At 45.1% G+C, this 21,867-nt stretch overlaps 1 protein-coding gene across 4 annotated transcripts in view; it reads right to left on the bottom strand.

Annotated features, from left to right (window-relative positions):
* Positions 1–21,867, bottom strand: part of TM7SF3 (transmembrane 7 superfamily member 3) — a 22,662-nt gene extending 795 nt beyond the window's left edge. The window contains exons 1-14 of one of the 4 annotated variants that reach the window (XR_005952106.1): positions 21,755–21,867; positions 15,532–15,686; positions 13,166–13,316; positions 11,488–11,608; positions 10,556–10,727; positions 10,064–10,241; positions 8,721–8,807; positions 8,234–8,314; positions 7,367–7,519; positions 6,152–6,249; positions 5,438–5,600; positions 4,253–4,982; positions 3,444–3,512; positions 513–707 (exon numbers count right to left, since the gene is read on the bottom strand). Coding sequence is in view for 1 of the 4 variants with exons in the window: in XM_041397095.1 (XP_041253029.1) it covers positions 4,720–4,982; positions 5,438–5,600; positions 6,152–6,249; positions 7,367–7,519; positions 8,234–8,314; positions 8,721–8,807; positions 10,064–10,241; positions 10,556–10,727; positions 11,488–11,608; positions 13,166–13,316; positions 15,532–15,686; positions 21,755–21,824 (1,692 nt within the window). In the remaining 3 variants the exon portion in view is untranslated. Of the gene's footprint in view, positions 1–512; positions 708–2,842; positions 4,983–5,437; positions 5,601–6,151; positions 6,250–7,366; positions 7,520–8,233; positions 8,315–8,720; positions 8,808–10,063; positions 10,242–10,555; positions 10,728–11,487; positions 11,609–13,165; positions 13,317–15,531; positions 15,687–21,754 lie in introns of those variants that run through there. The other 3 variants (XR_005952105.1, XR_005952107.1, XM_041397095.1) reach the window with 3 other exon arrangements.

The raw sequence follows: 21,867 nt of genomic DNA, 5'->3' as shown, positions 1-21,867 counted from the left end.
TAGGGCACGATTGGCCATCTCTTTGGCCCAGAGAGCACTGTGGTGCTGCTCACAGTATGAGGGTAGAGGGAAGGTGAGACCTTAACGCTCCTCCCCTGTGCTACCTCCTGTCAGAGGCACCTTCCACTATCTCAGGTTGCTCCAAGCCCTGTCCAGTCTGGCCTTGAACACTGCCTGGGATGGGGCAGGCACAACTTTTCTGGACAAGTATTTTGTAATTTTTATCAGTTCTTCTGTGACAAATTGGCTGCACACATCTGTTATCCAGCCAAGCTGATAAGACAGCACAAGTCAACTCAATGGAGGTTATAGTAGATGCTGTATGCAAAACTACATCAAGTCATTCCTTTGCTTATGGACCATTTAGCATAAGTGGGCCTAAACAGGAACTGTAGGGGAGGAGGGACTCAGTTCCTGCTGCCTGCACTACCTTCCTGTCTCCAGACATTAGGAGCCAGTGTGGCACATGCATCAGAGAATATCCTTATTTCCTACATTCAGAAAACACTCACCTGACAACTGCCTTAACCAGCAAGAACAGAAACACTTTGTCACTGCAGTCTTGGAAGAAGCATGTGCTGGCAGCACTTCTCAGGCACCAGCCAGAGAACAGGCACAGGGGAAACCCACCAACTCCAGCTGCAATCTCTTTCCATTTCCCAAGGTGAAGTATTATGTTTCTTTTTCTTGGGCCAGGTCTCATAAGCCTTCAAAAGAAATATAATACACTCAAGGATAGGTCAGCTATTACTTTGGGGGCATAAAATAAGCAGGATGACTTCTGGTGCAGTGTTAGAAACAAAAAAGGTTTAATAAAAGGCAAAATAACAAACAGAAAAACTCGAGCCAGGTGCAGAGGTCTGCTCTTGGTAAAAACACCTCACAAAAGCCTTTTGCTCTTTTGTTCTCTTCTTTTTCTGCCTGATGGGTCAGGTGGGACTTTTTGGCTTCTATCCAATTAGATGTTCTCTAGTGTTTGGTGAAGTCCCTGAGGTCCTATGAGGTGGCTTTTCACCTAATCGTTGAGAGAAACTTCTGGGCTTCTTTCCTTTTTTGGGGGACAAAGGCTAGTTTTGCCACTCTGTCATTAGGGGGCACGTTTTTGAAGAATGGCAGACAATGACTTCTCTGCAGTATGCTCAGCACCAGAAATCCCCCAATCCATACACCTGAGGCTGGCTCTTCCAGCACTGAGCAGCAGCAGAGCTGGTTTTGAGAAGTCAGTTCTTGGAAGCTGAACACAGCACACCAGTGGATGCAGGGTGATCAGCACCTTCCCTTTTCCAATACTACATTCAGGAACTCCGCAAACACATTTTTAAATGAGTCATCATCTGCAACTCATTACATTCCTGGCAAAGCAAAGAGCAGCTGCCTCCTACAATTCTCTACCTGTGCTTCTTTGCTTCCTGCATATGGCTTTCCCCCTCACCCTCAGCATTCAGGATAAAAGAAAAGAAATGAATCCAGCTTATTTTGAGCATATTAGATAATCTGTTGTTACACCAGATAAGATGGAAAAGTTGGAACTGATGCTTTTTCTGATGAGGCAGCCTTGTATAGATTCTGAAGCAGGCAGAGAAGTTTTACACAACCCTCTTCTCCTGCCACTCCCTCTCGCCCCCAAAATGAGCTTGTTTATTGGTGTGGTTTGAAGTTGACTTCTCCCAGCATGCAAGGAAGCACAAAGCCCTTCATGCTCAGCAGCAGTCAGCTGGCTGCCTGGAGCTAGGGGCTGGAGCAGACAGGCTCTGAGAGCAATTAAATAAATATAACAAACAACAAGCATCTGTTGAACACACAAGTGTTACGGGAGCTGTTGTCTCCAGAGAAAACTCAGACACCAGAGCATACTAATCCAGGATGTGGGAGGGGAAGGCAACCTGATGGACATTGGCAAAATCCAGATAAATGTGGATATTACAATATATCAATGCATTCCTGCCCCTGACTAAGGACACAATAACCTAACACAATACACCTTGCATACCCAAAGGCTCAGTGTTTCTTATGCTGACTCTTCACTGGATAAACCAACCAGGAAGCGAAGTTCCACTAAAGCTCTCCCCAAAAAACACTGCCAAGATCACTGCAGACCTACAGCTGCTGACAGGTCGGAAGGCAGAGAGATAAACCCAAGGCTCAGTGAAAAATGCACATTTTGAGATGGAGCCTACTGATTCCTCTGGAGGGGCTTCCTCTTTTTTGGAAGCCTTTCCAGATCAAGGACAGCTCTAGGCAAGGACAGGAGGGAATCACAGAATCATAGAATGGTTTGTGCTGGGTGGGACCTTAAACAGATCCTGGATTTCAAGGGGAACACAAAAAAAAAAAACCTTGAAAATACCCCTTCAACACTGCAGTGGATCAGTTCATGTATTCTGATCATCACCACTGTTAATCATTGTGGCTTAGGGACTATGGAAGAAAATTCCTGAACCATCTCTTAGCAGAACCAAAAAAAGGAAATACAATCTCCAAGTCAGGATCTCAGAAAAAGAGTTCAAAGCCCACTTCTGCTAGAAGATTCCTGTGTGATCTTGCAGTCCAGTTTTCAGGCAAGAAGGGGATGACAACCATTTCTTTGCTCTCCAGAGCCTCATCTGACAAAGCTCTCAAAAAGCTTCTCTGGACCAAGCACTTTCCTCAGTGGCTGCACAGAGCACATGCCACACTCTCAGCCTCCGGGTGTCACTGCAATGCCAGCCAAGCTCTCCCACCTCAGCCCTTGGCCAAAAGAAATTTTTCAAAGCAAACTCTCCATAAGAGATCAAAGGCAGAGGCTAAACTGTAAAAGCATCATTGAATTCAAAGAGAGCCCTTTAGTTTCAATATTTTTTGAAAAGACATCTTTATTATAAAAGATATAGAAAATTAAACTTGTTTCTTGCACAGTGTTAATCACAGCAGTTATAAAAACCCATAAAGGTAAACATGTTTAAGAGCATTTCTATACCACAGAAGGGTTTGCTGCCTGCCATGACACACGGCAGAGACATGCTCAGGATGAGTGCAGGGAGGACAGGCAGAGACCCAGGGAAGAGCTCGTTGTTTACCCCATGTGCCACACAACAGCACAGGGAAATCAGACCCAAACCGCAGGATTTCAGCCTTGCTTTGTTGCTAGAGGCAGATGGTCCAGCTCCAAGCAAGGATGGGATTTGTCTCTAAACATCAGAAGGATTCAGTCACCTCAGACACTACCTTTGAGCTCTCACTCCTTAAAGAAAAGCCATTTAAAAGTCATTCATTCCTGTCTATGCCAGGGTGTTTTAACTTCTAATAAAACTCCCAGAAAATGTTATTTTGCCAGTTTCCTCAGAAAGTGCTGTTTCGTACAGATTTCCTACCAAGAATTTAAAGGGGTGGCTGAGAGCTTAAGCTTCTGCCCCTGGGGAATTCTCTCATGGAGGCTCCATGCAGGCACCTGAGCAGCCACTCACCTCACACAGACAGTACTGTGGACTCGCTGAAGGTTGACACAGGGAGAAGGAGGAAGAGTCACCATAACCCTGTGTCAAGGTACAGCATATGAGACTTGAGTCATCTTTCAGTGCATGACAGACCCCCACTGGAGACCAGGACAGGGCACAAGGGAGAAGCTCAGGTAAAACACCATCAGGTCTCTTTGGGATAAGCCAAAAACACATTGCTCTAGCTGCTTTTTTGAAAATGGAAGAGCATAAAGCCACCACATCAGACTGGTCCCTCATCTGTTTTTATACTACATTCTGCTTTGGGCAGATGCAATTCAAATAGGTAAGGAACACATTCAGTCAGCAAGGTTCCTGGTCAGTATCTTGCTAGCTGAATGCTGTTTTCACCCCTTAAAGGCAAAACTAAAAGATGATTAAAAATAAATAATTAGTGTTTCAGCCAACTCCAGGGGGAAACAAATTGCAATTGGCTACAAGGAGCTTATTTACTTTTTTCTTTTATGACAGCACCATCAAAAAATATACTATTCCAGAGCAGAAGGAAGACACAGGCTGTTCAGAAAGCAAACAGGAGACAAACCTCTTGTGTTCTCTTAGCAGCCATCTCTGCACAGAGGCCAGATGACTTGCTACAAAACCACCCAAAAGCAAAGGAAAAAGTCTTCTTGTCTCAGATCAGTCCCTGTTCCCGAGCCCCACAGTGCACATTGTACTACAGTTAACTCAGTGCAGTTTCAATTCAAGTCACTCAGTTTGGCTTGCAAGGTTTAGTAACGCTTCTTGGAAACCAGTGTCTGCAGCCACACGTTTTGTACCTGTTAGAAGGAGATGCTCAGTTCCTGCTGGAAGAACTCCTTGTATGTCCAGTACCTGTCCCTCCCCTCACAGCTAGACAGGCTGCCCACCCTTCAGAGCAAGTTGGGCACTGCCTCAGAAGACATTTCCACATGCAAGGAACAATCAGCAGGTTGCTTTCCAAGGCCTGTTTGATATTCCACATACCCAAACAGCAAAATTGACCCCACAGGATCAATGCCTGTCCTTGGCTACGAGTACAGGATTCTGCAGCTGGACACAAGCAGGTTGCAGCAGGCAGAGTGTGCCACAGAGGAGTCACAAACACCACGTAGTGTGCTGGATAGTGAACTGCTCTGCCAAGCAGCAATCTCTTATTCAGCAGGACAAATTAGCAGTGGTAAATCCTGCACCACTGGCTGGTTGCTGGTAATCATCTCACCATTCCCAGATCCTCCCTCTCCATTCCCACCAGTTATCTGGCAAGTTACAGAAGCAGTGGAGTTCTCTCCCCAGCTGGTTGGTCTTTCTGGAAGAACTCTTTGATATGCAGCAGCTTGTTGTGGATCCTCTCTCTCAGGGGAGGGATATGATGGCTGGGGTCTAAGACATTGGTGCTTCTACGCTCTCTTTCCCTCTTCCAGGTGAGATAGGGATGTGGTGGGAAGGGCACCTCACTCCTCTCCCGGCGGAGCTGCACAGTTACCCCGCTGAGGCCCAGCATTGCCCACACTGACAGGATGATGAAGTCTGGAAAAACAGAAACAGATTCCTGTAGCAAAGTAGAACATTCCTTGCTTTCCCAAGCACAAACACTGAACTAGTTTTGTGACGGATAGGAATGAAGTATCATCCCCAGAGTGACTCCATGTGGAGGCCAGGACACACAGTCAGTTGGGAAGAGTCTCTTCACTGTATTAGGCCTTTGACTGCCCACTCTGCACACTCCTCAGCAAGCTGCCAGCACAAGTCTGAGCAGCACCTTTCACAAGGGCCTTTGTCACAACACCTGCAGGAAGGTTCCTGCCTTTGAGTCTACTCAGAACTGCTTTTGAAGGACTAAAATTTCTCACGTGGATGTTAAATCTCACACTGTACTGTGTTCTCCTTCCATCCCCTTCCTGCCCTCACTCTACTGTTTACAACAGAACCAAAGAGGCAGTGATTCCTCCTTAAAAGAAGGATAAAGTCTCAGGAGGACTCACCATTCCTTTGAAAAGGCACATTGGTGTAAGCTCTGCTGAAGTAATTGTTGAGGACCCTTCTGAGCAGATCCAAGGTGATGTAAGCAAGGCTTGTGTAGACATAACAAGCAATGGCCAGGACCACTGTGTAAGAGCCCACTATTCCAGAAGCCAAGATGTTCAGCTAGACAGGGAGAAAAATCACAGCTTTAGGAGACTTATGAACACTCTTTATTCCCCACCTCCCTAGGACAGTACAATCATAGAATCATGGAATGGCCTGGATTGAAAAGGACCTGAAAGCCTATCCAGTTCCAACCCCCTGTCATGAAGGCACCTTCCACTGCCTCAGGTTGCTCCAAGCCCTGTCCAATCTGGCCTTGGACACTGCCTGGGATGGGGCAGCCATGGCTTCTCTGGACTGGACAAGTATTTTGTAACTTTTATCAGCTCTTCTGTGATAAATCAGCTGCACACACCTGTTATCCAGCTAAGTTGATAAGACAACACAAGTCAGCTAAATGCTGGTTTCAGTGGATGCTGTGTGCAAAATGCTTCTGAACCCTTTAGCACAAGTGGGGTTAAACAGGAACTGGCTGCAACTGGCCCTGTGCAGAGCTTCACAAAGCTGTGCTAAGTTTTCTGTATCTATTCCATGGGACAACATTTTACATTAAGAAGTCTGATCCTCCCCTTCTCCCTCCCTCCTTCTGAGGTGACAGCAGAGCTACTTACAATTCTTGGGCAGCCAACAAAAAGCACTGGAATCATCAAGGCTACACAAGTAAAGGTCACCCAGAAGACCACATCATCATGGAAGACCCTGTAGTCTCCTGCCAAGATACCACATTCAGCAGTGAGGGAAACATTTCCTTTTTTGAAGTGTTTGGGGGGTCAGCTTTTGCCCCCCCAAAATTCTGTACATTCAGAAATACCTGGAGTACATTGTTGAAAAGCCCAGCTTTTGAGCAAAAATTCTGACTGTTTAAGATGCATTGGAACAGTTAATGAAGAACAGAAAAACTGTCCTAGTTGAGCACAGGTCCTGTACTCTGTGCTGGAACAGCAGATCTTGTCCACGGAACAACGATTTTTGACAAGGTACACATTCCTCACCTCGTAAGAATTGAAAGTACCAGAGTACTGCTGCCCAATAAGAAGGTGTTTTGTTGCCTCTGTGGGTTTCCAAAGTAAAACTCTGCATCAGACTCCAGAGTATGGTGCAAATGTAGCCATCACCACACCACCAGGCAACAAATTCTTCTTGGATTTAGGAAAATTAAATCACTCAAACGCTTCTTTGCTCCCCCTGCCTTCTAAGGCCTGTGGATTCACCAGAGGGGATTAGCTGACCTCCAGCTGAGTCACAGTTCCACTTTAATGAAGAGCAACCAGGGACTGCATGAATTACCACAGAATCATGGCTCAAGTCAAATATAGATGACTGGAGAATGGAAACCTGTCCCACCAAAGGACCTCAAAAAGAGAAGTTTTGAGACTGAAAATTACAATAGCTGATGCTCTGATGCTCCAGAGGGACTCCAGCTCAGCAGGCTTATTGGCTTTTAAGCAATTTGTCTAAGGCCTTTATGCCTGAAGCCTTCCTATTAGACTGTGGATTTTCTACTGGGATTTGTTCTGGACAGAGAACAAGAGAACAAACACATGCCTGGAGCAGAGCTGGTGTTACAGACATAGCACACAGTTTAAGTAGGAAGAGTCACCAAGTTCTCTGCAAAACAATCAGTTCCCTTTTCCCCAAGTACTTTCAATTACAGTGCAGCTGAAAGAAGCTTTCAGGTACATCTCTATTCCTCCCAGCACTGGAAAGGGAACATGAAACATCCCAATAAGATAAACCAGAGAGTGCCATTCAGTCTTGAGCCTTGCAGTATGCCTGCAGCACTGCAGGAACACAGCATTCACCAAGCAGAGGATTACAGTGCTTACCTAGGGGAGTAAAGAAGAGTGTTGATGAGAAGAGAAATCCCAACACAAGTCCAATAACAAACATGCTGAGCAGGACAGAGCCAAATCTCCACCAGCTCACAACCAAGAGCAGGCCTCCAATGATTCCAGCAACTGCTGTCAAAATAAGACGCACTGAAAGAGAGATAAGAAAATTCCAGCACTCTGGAAACTTCAGTTCATGCAGTAACAGGTTCAGCAGCTTTGTTTACATGCATATGTTTGGCTTTTTTCAGTGAGTTTGCATGAGGTAACAAAAGTATCAGAACGTGCTTCATGCACTTCACTCAGATGCCAGCCTGCAGCTGGGGATGCACTGCTGAAAGGCGGGGGTGGGTGGGGGGAGGGGACTGGAATGGAGGCCTTGGCACTGTATACATCAGTTCCCTGAGTTCCCAGGGAGTTCAGGTGGCTACAAGCTACTGCACATGTATCAAAAAAGGAATTCTATGAGGTAGGACAGACAGGAAGAACTAATTTTGTCTGGTCTGACAAGCTGGGTACAAACCACCTACTTCCATTTTACAGATGAAACCTACATTTGATCTGAAACAGAGGTCCATGCATTGTGAAAGCAGGAAAAAAGTATGTTGCAAGCTTCCACAGTTTCCAAACACCTCTTACCTTCCTTGGTTAGATACTGAAATTAAATCCAGCCTGAAATTAATTCTGCATCACTGTGATGCTGGAATGAGCACTTATTCTGTTGCATTTTCAGCTATTATGGCAATCAGAGCTCAAGCACCCTGCTATCCTTCCTGTGGCTGGCCAACAGCACAACTGTTGTACCTGAAGGGTTCCTAATAAGAGTTTGGGAAGAGCACAGGATATCCTGACACATCTACTCACCATCATAACTAAGGCCAGTTACCCTGGTAATGAACACAAAGAAGACGAATGCTGTGACAATGAAGCCCATGAAGAATAAGTCTAGAGAAGAAGGAAAAAGTATTTAACAAGCTTCATACAAATCCTACTTCAGTGGATCTTCAGACATCCTCATATTACAAGGAAGGAACATAGCAGCTCACAAGAGGCGAGCCAGACAACATTTTGTTCTCAACAGGGGTGTCCTCAAGCACTACAAATAGTCCAAAATTACATATTTATAGCTATATTGCCCAGCATGTACCCTAGTTCTAGGTTTCTATTCTCTGCATCCCAAAAACTTCCTGCTCTGAGCTTAAAGGCTCAGAGCTCATAAAAGCAAAGCAGTGGACCTAACTGGCACAGCATCACTATCAAGTGAATCTTGGTAATAATACCATCATTCTAAGTTACACAGAGTAACATTTATGAAGTTCCAACCAGATTTATGAGATGAAATATTCAGTACCTGTTTTCCAGAATCTGTGTCCAAAAAAGCAGGTGAAAAGACCAAGAACAGCAAAAGCAGTGAAAAATACTTTGGTAGAGAGTTTACCTACAAGAAGAAAGGTAGATTTAATAGAGCATTCCACCTAGTAGTCCCAACAAAGAGATTAAGGTATGGTCAGGTTGCTGTCACAAACTTTACTGACAACTTGAGAGCTGCCACTCTGTCAGAACTACAGTGCCTGAACTAACAGTTAGCTTAGTAAGAGCTCCAACAGAACATTGAAATAGTCTCAGACTAATTAAGAAATCAAGAGCTTCCTGCTTATTCAAGAGATGTTTCTGTAAGTAGATTTAACTTTTTTCTAATACAGATATAAATTTGCCAGAAAAGTCTCTGCTCAGGTTTAAAAAAAGAGACATCCAGTCATCTATAAAAATCAATGCTATGGGATTAGTGACCCAGGCAGCAGCTACAGGCTTAATCACTGCACACTGCACCATTTGTCTCCCTCTGATACATTTGCCATGCAACAAAAATGATCATCAGCATCCCATTTTAGCTCACCTCTGTCTTCTATTTCTTACCTATATTTAAGCTATTTGCAGAAGTAAACTATTTTCCATGTGCTCTGAATTAGAGAAGTTTAGCCTAGATAATTTGTCTCACGTTGTCATAGGACAACACTGAGATTGACAACAATCACTTGTGTTACAGTACGTGAAAAAATAATGAGAACAAATATTACTTTATGAACCAAATTCTACCAATTACTCGTGTTTCTTCTGCATTCAAAATGGCAGTGGCAGCTTTGCTTTTTCTGCACAAATTCCATCATTACACTGCTTTGTACAAAGCAGCATGACTTGGTAGTCACTCCACTACTGCTGACATTATCTTCATTCTTGTTTTAGATGACTGTCTCCTTTCAAAATACCTGAAGGATTCCTGTTAGCACCAGCACAGTTAGAAAAATCTGGTTGGAGCCTAATCTAGTCTGTGTTTTATTAGCTCAGCTTCACATCCAGCATCTGTAGTCCTACAAGTTATTTGAAATTATGTTTCCAGTTGAAATGGACAAAGCTGGGGTGGCATTACAGAGTTCAGAGTTCCATTTGCAAACCACATATTAAACATCCATTAAGTTACAACTTTAATTGCTAATGGTTCTCCTTAAGCTAACTTCATAATTCTAGACTTTCTCCCTAATCAAGAAGCAGACTTCACCATAAAGTAACAAAATATACACCGTGTAAAACAAATATCTCCTGCACACATTGGAAAAAGAATCTTAAAGAACATTCGTCATGTTGGAGCACAAGGAGAGGAGAGGAGTTGGCAAGGACATACAATTCCCAACTTACTGAGGGAAGAGCAGTTATCCACCAGGTCAACAAAACTGCAGGCATATGTATGCACAGGTATGTATGCAGCAGAACTGTTCCAAAGAGGGTCCCACACTATGATATTGTAGATCACACCTTGCCCAGGAAGTGAGGAGAAGTAGACATTGGTCTTGTCATCAGCTGTCAGCGTAAGCATCTGGAAAAATAAATATCTGTGTTAAAAGCTCACAGGATGGAACCCTTCCCTCCAGCACTACTGTGTTTTCTGACAGGAGAGAAGATTCACCCACTCCTGTTTTTCTCCTCCCTGCCTGCAGGAGGGCACAGTTCAGGTTCCCTACCAGCCTACTGACCCAGGTCTGGCCTCCGAGGCAGGCAAGGCTGCCATTCCACTCCCCAGCAGGGCCATGGAGCTTGCTCACATCTCCCCTCCAGGAGGATAAGCACAGGGGAGGAGAAAACAAGAGAGCCCCACTGCCACATGTCCGGCACCCAGTGCTTTGGGCTCACCTTGATGCCATTGGCTTTGACACTCTGCACCCCAGACATTTTCCGTATGTGGCTCATGAGCACCAGCTCGGACAGGTCATTCTCAGGCAGGAAGTATTGGTACACATCGTAGCGCAGCCGCCACCGGGAGCTCTGACCAGTCCCTGAATCACAGGAGGGGGGGTTTGCTCCTCTGCAATGAAAAACACATCAGCCACAAGGCACCAGACCTTAACATTAGTTTTCAGCAGTTACCTGTCCACAGGGTTTGCCTCTACTCTTTAGAGGACCACACCAGCAGCTAACTCAAAGCTGGACTGTATTTGTGAGCACAGGGCACAGCAGCATCACACAGAACCACCCTGGCACAGGTGGTGGCTGTGCTGGTACCTGCCTTTACACTTACAGAGGCTTCCTATGAATTGCCATAACAAGAATTCCAGGAAGCCACAACAGCAAAAGACTCAACATTACTGTTTGTCTTTCCATGCAGTTCTGAAGTCTTCCCCATTCCCTGCCTATCACTTGTGACACCAGGCACCATTCAGGAAATAACATCTTTTAACTTGAAGTCTCAAGTTAAACAAAACTCTGCGTCATTATCATGCTTTAGTACTAGGAAAGAAATAAAACTGGCTGTAACATACAATTGCTTCTCAAACAAATTAAGCTGTTACAGGGAATGGAAAGATCCAGTATTTACTGACTGATTACATTTCTGAAGTTGCCTAACCTCCCCCAAAAGATGTAAACCTCAAATGTAACTCTCAACCTTTATCTCCCTCATGCAGTACCTCTTCCCCTCCTCCTTTTCCCCATTTACATTTGTTGCAGTGAACAAGATTCCTGCCAGCAGCTGGATGGTTCAGCTGTTACAGCAGGGTCTTATTTTAGCCTTTTGGCCAAACACAGGACAGAAGGTCTTGCTCAATGCACTGAAGTTCTCCACACACCTGGTATATCCCAAGTTTGCAGGGGCAAACTTGATGTGTATATCAACCAATGTGTAGTCCAGGTAAATATTTGGATCCACTTCCAAGTCAAATTCTAGATTGCAGCCCCCAGGAATAGGATCTAGAACACAGAAAACATAACTGCAGTTACACACTTGCAGGCACAATCCACTTGCTGAGCACAGAAAATCATCAGATTCAGGCCCTGCAGGCAGCAAAAGGGTATCACTGCAGCCTGTGACAGGTCCCCACACATGGGGGACTCCAGTGACTGAAGTGTTGGAATGGAAGCTCCTGCCAGGTCCTGCACATGGCTCAGGGCAATCCCAAGCACAAACACAGGCTGGGTGGGGAATGGATTGAGGGCAGCCCTGAGGAGAAGCACTTGGGGGTGTTGGCTGTTCAGAAGCTTGACATGCCCCAGCAACGGGTGCTCACAGCCCAGACAGACACCAACATCCTGCATGCAAAGAGGAGTAGGCAGCAGGGCCAGGCAGGGGGGATCTGCCCCTCGACTCTGCTTTGGCAAGACCCCAGCCCAACACAAGAAGGATACGGACCTGCTAGAGTTAGTCCAAAGGAGGACCATGAAGATGAGCAGAGGGATGGAGCACCTCTCCTTTGAGCAAAAGTTCAGAGTAGGGGCTGTTCAGCCTAGAAAAGGCTTTACGGAAACCTTTCCAGCAGCCTTCCTATACCTGAAGGGAGCGTACAAGAAAGCTGGAGAGGGAATTTTTACAAGGGCCTAGGGATGACAGGACAAGGGGTAATGGCTTTAAGCTGAAGGAGGGTAGATTTAGATTGGATATTGATGCTTGGGTTTTAGCTTTCATATTTTTCAGATTCTGTGCTGCCTAGGTGTGTAGCTCTAAGCTTCATATTAGGTGTCAGTAGGGCAGGTAGACAAAACAATCCCTTTCCAGCTTGGGACCAAGGACAACCATTACAAGTTTCAGGCCCAAAAGGTATAAACAACAGAGAACTGAAGAGAGCAACAAGGAGGATGGGACTTCATAAGCTGAAGCTATAACTGGATGATTAACTCCAATATGTAAATGGACTAAAACTTATAAAAGTGTGAGACCTCATGACCTGTCATCCATTTTGTGACCATTTTGGGTCCATCCTGGCTGTAGCCCTCGCTAGGCTCTTGTATGGCCCAAGGTATATCCATTAAGGCCTTTCAATAAATATCTACTTTATTCCTTTAGCTCTGTCTAGTCTCTGTTCCAGGTTCAGCCTCTCAAGGCATCAATATGAGGAAGAAATTCTTCCCCGTGAGAGTGGTGAGGCCCTGGAGAAGCTGTGGATGCTCCATCCCTGGAAGTGTCCAAGGCCAGGCTGGATGGGGCGCTGAGCAACCTGGGGTAGTGGAAGGTGTCCCTGCCCATGGCAGAGAGGGGTGGAACAGGATGGTCTTTATGGTCCCCTTCCAATCAAAACAGATCTGTGATTCCATAATCACATGCACAGCAGTTTTCTATTCTAAGCCTTAAGTCATGGCAAGACCATCCTACACACAACTCACAATTCAGCAATGACAATAAAAAGATTTTCAGCCCATTTCAAAAGAATTTCTGGTATCTCCATCAGATCTCCACCATGTAAGACTGAAAGGTCAACACTTCATTCCACAGATGACTTGCCTGATCAGAGCTGGCATGCCCTGAGCACATACCTTTCTCCATGTAGGGAATGGAGATGGCGGTGCTGAGCACCTGGCCAGCACCCACGGCGCGCAGGTACCACGTGCACACAGTCTGCTCAGGCCGAAGGATGGACACCAGCCCTTTATCCACCCCAATTCCTGAGCTGTTCACCAACGGAGTCTGCACAGAAACAAATTATAGAAACAAGTAGTTCTTCTTGAGAAGATTTCTATCACAGTTTGATAATATTCCTGTATTTTGATAATATCACAGGAGGCTATTCCTGCCACAAACCTGCCAAGCACACACATCAGTTACAACAGATCAGGCTCTGCCCGAAATGTATTTGTGCTTGTAATTGTCCAGCTCTAGTGTAGGGCCTTGCTGAACTATATGAGGTCTGCCCACCTCTCAGCCTGTCAAGGTCCCTCTGGATGACATCCCTAGCTGGTGAGAAAAGGGAGCTCTGACACCACACACTGCCTGGTTCAGGCTCAAAAACCCAAGTGAGAAGTGTGGGACTACTAAAGAGCTGATAATCACAAGCAAGTTGTAGCGAAATCTAGCTAGTAGATCTGGCAATGGATTGACTAGTAAAAATATAAAAGGACTGGAATATCCCTGACAAAATGTTGTGAGATGGCAGAAAGGAAGTGTTCTGGCAACCAGCATACAGAAGCACCTTCCTATCTCCACCAGAATGGACATGACTGTATGACAGCTGCCTTAACACTAGCAATGGCAGATGTTTCTGGGACCAGGCCAGCTACTGACCCAATCCCGAGCACCACCATCCCTTCCATAACCAGAGCTCTTGAGGAAAGATAAGCACCAATGACAGTATCACAATCTCACAGCTGGAACAACCAGTTGATCTGCAGCCACATTTTCAGAGGCTCAAAAACCCAAGTGAGAAGTGTGGGACTACTAAAGAGCTGATAATCACAAGCAAGTTGTAGCGAAATCTAGCTAGTAGATCTGGCAATGGATTGACTAGTAAAAATATAAAAGGACTGGAATATCCCTGACAAAATGTTGTGAGATGGCAGAAAGGAAGTGTTCTGGCAACCAGCATACAGAAGCACCTTCCTATCTCCACCAGAATGGACATGACTGTACGACAGCTGCCTTAACACTAGCAATGGCAGATGTTTCTGGGACCAGGCCAGCTACTGACCCAATCCCGAGCACCACCATCCCTTCCATAACCAGAGCTCTTGAGGAAAGATAAGCAGCAATGACAGTATCACAATCTCACAGCTGGAACAACCAGTTGACCTGCAGCCACATTTTCCACTTTCATGGAAAGTGCCTTTGGCCAAGGCAGCCACAGTTACCCAAGGTAAAGCTGCAAGGAAACACATTGAACCTGGCAGACTTTTAAGATCTGGCTCAACTTCATATTTCTAGAGGCAGGCCTGCCCTAAAAACAGTACAGCTGCATTTATGCATCACTGCCCTTGGCCTGATAAAGCCCATGAATGCAAAGAGGATCTGAACCGGCAGCAGAGGATTCTACCAATGGCAAGCAAAGACTGAACAGTTGTAACAGTAATGTCTCAGCCCTGCAATCCTGGCTGTTTCACCAGTACAAGGATGGCTGAGCTGGGTGACTTGTGTTCCAGGTCATTCACCTTCTAAGCTTCCCAGGATACTTCTTGGCACTCAGTATATTCTGATTTCAAAGATGCTGGTGGAGAAAGGGGAACTGGATTGCAGGTGTCAGATCTCCATCTACCTCTTTCAGCTTAGTCCATGTTCTGTTCAAATACCACTGAGACCCTCCCAGCACCACAACAACAAAAATCAGTATTTTACTGACTCATTTGTCTCATCATTACTGGGATGCGGGGTACAGCAGCAGGAATGTTTTTATTGCTGTCTAGAAGTAGCAGCTTTCACTGGAGTACAGGGAGGAATTTCTCCACGTGTTTTGAAAGGAGGATTAGATTCAGGACAAGGAGCTGGGATAACAATACGTCTTATCTGCAGTGGTTAAACCCAAGCCATGGGAACAGCACACAACTAAACATCCCAAAGTGATCATGTATGGAGCATCTGGCAAACACTTACACAGATCTGGTTTTATTGTGACAAGCTGATGGATAACAGTCAGTAGAGCCACATGACAAAAAGCACCACTTCCACCAAATAAAGAGCCTTGAAACATTTTCAAGCCAGCTCTGACATTCCTTTGGCGTTCAGTCTTTCAAAATAGCAGCTATGACATATAAGTACAAGAAAGGATTTCTGAAGCTGCAGTAACATTGTCTAAAAACCAAGCAGGTAAAAGACATTCCTTATTCATACAGCTTCAGTCCATCAGTCCTACATGTACCAGAGACAAGCCCTTTGTTGAAAGACAGGCAGCACTTAACAGAAGTGACACTCTTACCTTATCAAAGGATATCACCACATCACTCTGATGGGCATGCACTTGAAAAATAACCACAGTCACATTGCTGGCGATGTTCCTGATTACAGCCTCCACTGGATTGGTCTGGTTAAGTAGCACATTTCTGAATTTTCCCAAGGAGAGCTCAAGAAGACCTGCATTAAAAAAAAAAAAAAAAAAAAAAAAAAAAAAAAGAAAAGAAAGACGATACAGGGCGTTTTTTAGTCCAGAGGGAAGCAATTACCAGGGAAGCCTGGAAGTTTCCAGTAGCTCAGTATTAATCAGCTGGGAGCAGAGCAGGATGTTGCTTTTTGCTGCTCTCATCCTATGAGCTGTACCAAGCTTTCAGAGACTGCTGCACACAGAGCTGTACCTACAGACACAGGGTACCTGCCCTGCAACCTGGTACTCACCTGAGCACAGGGACAGAGCTTCCTGCCAGGATAAGGATTTGATACAGCTCAGCCAACCAGCCAGCTACACTCCAAAAAGTGAGTAAGAGAAGATACTGAGGACTGTCTGATCTTTGGCAAATACAGGCAGGTATATTTGTACCAGCCAGCCAACTTGCACAATATCCATCAGACTTGCCAGGTGAATTCCTACAAACCATGGGAATTAAAGTCAAGTTCCAGAAGACAGAGTCAAATCTGTAGTTTACATACATACAACTACTCACTTTCAGTTATTCCACATTTTTCTCTGCCATACGGTCTTTAATCATTATGACTACTGTATCCCCATCTCTAGAACTAAAAATCTGACTAGTTTTTCCTAGACACAACCTAGACCATTTCTTCTTACAATTACCATAACCCCATGATCCACTGTCATTTTAATTTAAAGAGAACTACATGACCTAGGACAGAAGATCTTTGAGAATCAGCTTTGGCTTGTCATTCAAGTCCTGCAAGCAAGCCTGGCTTCTTCCTGTGCTGCAGGGACAGGGGATGGCAAGGGAGGAAAGTGAAGCAGCCACACAGAAGCCACAAGATGCTCTTTGGTTGGTGGTTGTAGCCAGACTGCACAATGCCTTCCAGGCTTTTCCCTGAATTCCTCTGCATGCCTCTGTACCCAAACAGACCTAAAACTTACCAAGCCTGAACACACATACACACACTTCCTCAATGAAGTTGCCTCTGGTGGAAAGGGTTGGTATTGCCAAGTTCCCTAACAGAGTCACCACCAGCACCATCCAAGGGACACTTGCTGATGACACTGGAGGGCTCCCATTCACAAGGAAGGTAAGCATGAAGGTAAGTAAACTGTCCTCCCATTCCGCCCCTCCAACAAGACAGTTTACTTACATGAAACTATACCCAGTACTCTCTAACTGCTTTCCTATTACTTTTCTCCTGCCAAGAACTGGCATCATTGGCCAGTTTCGTTGCCTCCTGGTATGTTAACAGAGGGGAGCTGTTATGCCTCCTCCACTCCATACAGAGTGAGGAAAGGAACTTCAACCCTTACAAGCTCACTCCCAAAATTAAATTAATACCAGTACTGCATCACCAATAAAACCTTAGCTAAAAAAGCTAAAATAGGGGGGTTCATAAACCACTTGCGAGGAAAGAAAGATACTCCATTTTTCTGCTCCCTCATCTGCAGTTTGTGTCAAGGTAGAAGCTTCTACACCAAATTTTCACACAGTAATGTAAAATTAAAGCTGGAAAAAAACATTGTGTATCCTTCAGTTTCTGATTCTTCAGAGTCCCTTGAGCAGCATTCAGATATCCTCAGATCTTTCCTCATTAGCTCAAGTTGTACCACAAATGCAAGTAGTAATATGAATGCTAAAGAAAAGCATTCAGAAGGCACAGACTATACATCTATACACTCAGAAATTTACAGTGAATGTTTACAATGCACGAAAAATATTTTTCTTTCATCTTTAAAAACTTCAGCAGAGCTTCCTGAACCACAAGACATTCACACTTAGACATTCTTTTAAGAAAAAAGCTGAAATCATACACATTCTCTGTGTGATCTACATCAAGGGGAAAAAGCTGCATTGCTCCGCCTTGTTTCTCACCTCCACTCTGTACCCATATCCAGGGGTCTCTGCGTAAATAAGGACAGATTCGTCAGCAGGACACACAGCCACTATTTCGTTGTGATCATGAGATTCTAAATGTCAGAGGCATTCTCTCAAGTTTAATTAGCGTGGTGAATTAAGGTATGGTGTTCTATATTGCTTTACTGTTTGCATAACTGCTCTGAGAACAGCACATGTGACACACATTATCCCAAAGTCTGAGCACAAGAGCAGAGACTCAGGGTGAAGAACATCTACACCCATCAGCCAAGTCTTGCTCAGCTTGCTGTTCACAGGCTCCTTGAACCACACTTCCAGCCAGGCCTAGAAGAGGATAAACACTGCAGAGCAACAGAACCGTCTAAAGTTTTTGGAAGCTCAAATTCTCCACAGCCACACACCACAGCACTATTCCAGCCTTCTCAGTCTCTGTCATTTGTCACTATTGGGGCACTGAGACAGAAAGGGAAGGCGGTGAGCAAGACTAATTGATTAAATTAACCAACTCACAATTCACCAGGCCTAGTGCTATCACCGGTTCTCTGGTTCTAATACGAGACAAGTATTAGAGCACAGAGAGATCAGTCTTGTCAAACATCCTTTGAAGGTGGACACAGAGACCCCAATGACCACATAGTACTGGCCATAGCATGCAACCTTCTCCTTTGGACAAGCTTGATCTACCCAGAGGTGGCCCATCAGACAGGTCTGCAGGACCAGCAGCACAGTTAACACCATCTCATAAGTGAGAGAGTTGGTCCAGCAAATCAGCAATAAAGACAGAAGCAAAATCCAGGCATCCCAACTTGTTTTATTGCTTCCAACAGTGAAGGTCTGGAAACACTCTAAAGTGTCAGGCTATGCTCTCTTCCTTGCCCTGTAGGAAGGACTGTAACAGTCACTGCACATCAGAGTAATTTTGGGTTAGATACATGAGAGGAACCCAAACTATTACAGAGCTTATCAACTGCACAGATGCTGAAAGGAAGTCAGCATTGCTGAAAGCGAGCAGCAGCAGAGCAGACATGGAGCACTCAGCATGTATTACTCCATAAACAGCACCAGAATTGGAGCACAGATAGTCCGCACACAGAACTGGTAAACAGAGCAAACAGCCCACTCTGTCACCTCACACTACCTCTTCTCTCACACGAAGGGCAAAACCAAAACCAGTAAAGACAGCAAAGAAATAGAACCTCCTGGAACTCTTCTGAGATCAAAAGTCCTTATTCCTAACTCTAAACAACAAGACAAACAATTCCAGAGCCTCTGCACTTGTTATCCCTTCCCTGTGACACACAGTTTCCCCAACAGGCTACACCCAGTTTTAACTGTTTCCATTGTGCTGATTCAGTGCCAAGCTCTTGGCTGCTCTGATGCTTTGAGCAAACCACATTTCCAGCTCCAATAGCGAAGTGTCACTCCCCACCACCACAGAGCAGTTAACCACACAGGATTCTTGAGTACACCTAGCAGTCCAATTTCCAGAAAGAAACACAACTGAAGAAAAAAATAGATCCTGCTGCCTATACAGACCAGTCTTCACCTGCAGAACCATGCTCAAACATTATGTTTCCCTCAGAGAGGTTCGGTGCAGTCAGAGAAAACACATTTCTACTGGGTGCCAAGCACCTTGCGGTGGATATGCAAAACAACCTGATGTAAGCAAACTCTAGGAGCTAAGAAGAACTTTCCAGTGCAGGGAGTACAACAAAAAGGAGTCACATGAAGACATTTAATGACGGTGCAACCTCAGACTGACAACCAGTTTGAGAAAGAAAAACATTAGCATACAGTTACTTAACAGAATAAAGCCTAGAGCCATATCCTATCAGACCTGTATGACCATGCAGACCCAGATAATGAAAGTCTGGCTACAGGGTCTGTCTTTCTACTGAACCCCCCAAAAATACAGCATCTACCCAACTCGCAAAAGAAGCAGGAACACTTCTGAACTTTGACTGTATGTGTATACTAAGACTCATGCTTAGAACAGCTTGATGCTTAAAGCAGATGACACCACAGAATGTGGCTTGTCACCATCTGCACCATTCCCATCCCAGAGGACTATTCTGTTCACCAGGCTAGAGGTCTTTACAGCCTGAAAAGTGAGGGAAGAGTTTTGTGTGAACTTATTTTTTCTAAAGTATCATCTCTGCATAGACTAAACAGATGGCATAAACAAGGTTCACCCAGATAAGCTTCCTTTACAAAAGCACCACTCGGCCCTGATTACACTATAAATTCACTTTAGTTTTTCCAAAACTAAACAGTCTGGTTTGGATGTAGCAAACAAAGTCAGCAGAACTCCTCAGGAAGACAGAGCTCCCTGCAAGGCAACAAACACAATGTATAAAACACTTCTGCACAAAGACTAAGTTTGAGGAGCTTCAGTCCATCAGAAGCCCAGAGAGGTAACACAGGCCATCATGCAAAGATTTTACTAATCAGCACTTTTAAAATTAGGCAGGATCTTCAAGGATTAGGAGTTAGCACAGCCCATCCCTGCACAGTGAGTGTCCACAACTGAATAACCACAAGACAATTTCAAAGCAGTGAACCATTAAGCAAGTGGCCTTGTTTAAAGGCCCTAATGATCAGCTAGATTCTGGTACACAAATTACATAGCTTATTAGCTTTTCACAAGGGAAATACTTTCCCCCTCCACCCTCAATCATGCAAGGAAAAACAGCAACAGGTTCCTTCAAGGCAGAGCAGTTTGCTTAGTCTCATAGTTGCTTTGCCTTTTTACATATTGTAAAAAAATTACTCAACACGTGACCTCATTTTCATGAAGTCCAGGAGACAAACTGCTTCTTAGCATCCTTTAAGTTATTTTAGGACATTAAGGTCTAAGAACCCTGAGCTTTCATTCCCACACCTGCTTGTGACCATCAGGTGCCCAGCCAAAGCTTTTAGATCCTGCAAGAAACAGGGAATACTTGAATGTCTATTAGGATCTTGGACATGAGACTTGGGCAGAGAGAAGCCTTCCACACCTGGGACTGGTTCCAAATGCTGTCCTACAGCCCTGCAAAGTATCCCAAGAGTCTCCTTTGGGACAATTAAGCTTCGTTCATTCAAGGCCAGGTTGGGTGGAGCATTGAGCAACCTGGGCTAGTGGAAGGTGTCCCTGCCCATGGCAGGGGGGGTTGAAATGAGATGAGCTTTAAGGTCCAAAACCATTCTATGGTTAGAAGCAAGTATAAAAATAAAGCAAAACTAAGAGGAGGAGGCTTACATCAGCCCTGATACAAAGGACTGATTGCTTATCTCTGAATTATCTCTGAGAGGAAACTGTTTATTTTTTCCTTTATTTGAACAGATAAGAATTTAACGAGAAAAAAAAAAAAAAGTGACTGTAAATCTTCCCAAACCGTACTTATTATAGCACACTTAGCTCTGGACTCCTATTTTAGTCACATGCAAGAACACAGGGAAATTACAAAAAAAGCCCATGCCAAATAAAGTCAGATTGCATCAATACAGACAAAAAGTAAGTTTAGGAATCAAGCTGCAAATTCTTGGTTTTGCTCCTTAGTTTTATAGCGACAGTGGTTTTCAACTCACCATCCATTAGGGTGGTGACAACCCATGCACACCTGTACATGGTCGGGGGTTAAAAACCAAGCAAACAAAACCAACCCTCCTTTTAACCATGTTCCCTTTGTCATGTAAACTCATGTTCATAGGAAGCGAATGCCTCCTTGTTTCTGTTCGGGGAATACAGCCCTACACCAGCCGCACCAGCTGTACCGCACCCCGGCGGCTAAAACGATTCCGAATTATCCATGAAACAGTTAAAATTATGGCATTCATAGCAATTAAGGTGTTAAAAAAAAAAAAAAAAAAAAAGTGGATAGGGAGGGAACGGGGGAAAAAGGGAAAAAAGGGTGGTTCTCCTTGTCCTCATGAAAGATTAAGATAATCACGAATCGCTTCCACAGCGCCGCAGGCAGCTTTGCTCCGCACTCCTGCTCATCCCTCCAGATAGCAGCAGGTCGCCCTCCGGAGAACCGCCAGCACCGGGGACACCCCAAAAGGCCCTGCAGCCGCAGCAAACCCCTGCCGCTGGACATGACCCCGGGTACAGCCCCGCAGCTCCCGGTACGAGCCGGGCTCCTGCGGCAGCTTAATGGCGGCCACAGCCCCACGGGTCCCCCCCGCTCCGGCTCACACCGCCCTCACCTGAGGCTCCGCCATGGCGCAGGACCCCGATGAGCAGCAGGAGCAGCGCAAAGCGAGACGAGACCCACATGGCGCTGCGGAGGGATCGGGGTAAGGGAGCTGGGGCAGTCGAA

The sequence above is a fragment of the Onychostruthus taczanowskii genome, unplaced genomic scaffold (assembly GCF_017590055.1).
Source record: "Onychostruthus taczanowskii isolate IOZ18803 unplaced genomic scaffold, ASM1759005v1 scaffold136, whole genome shotgun sequence".
Lineage (NCBI taxonomy): Eukaryota > Metazoa > Chordata > Aves > Passeriformes > Passeridae > Onychostruthus > Onychostruthus taczanowskii.
This window is presented reverse-complemented; position numbering and strand designations above follow the sequence as displayed.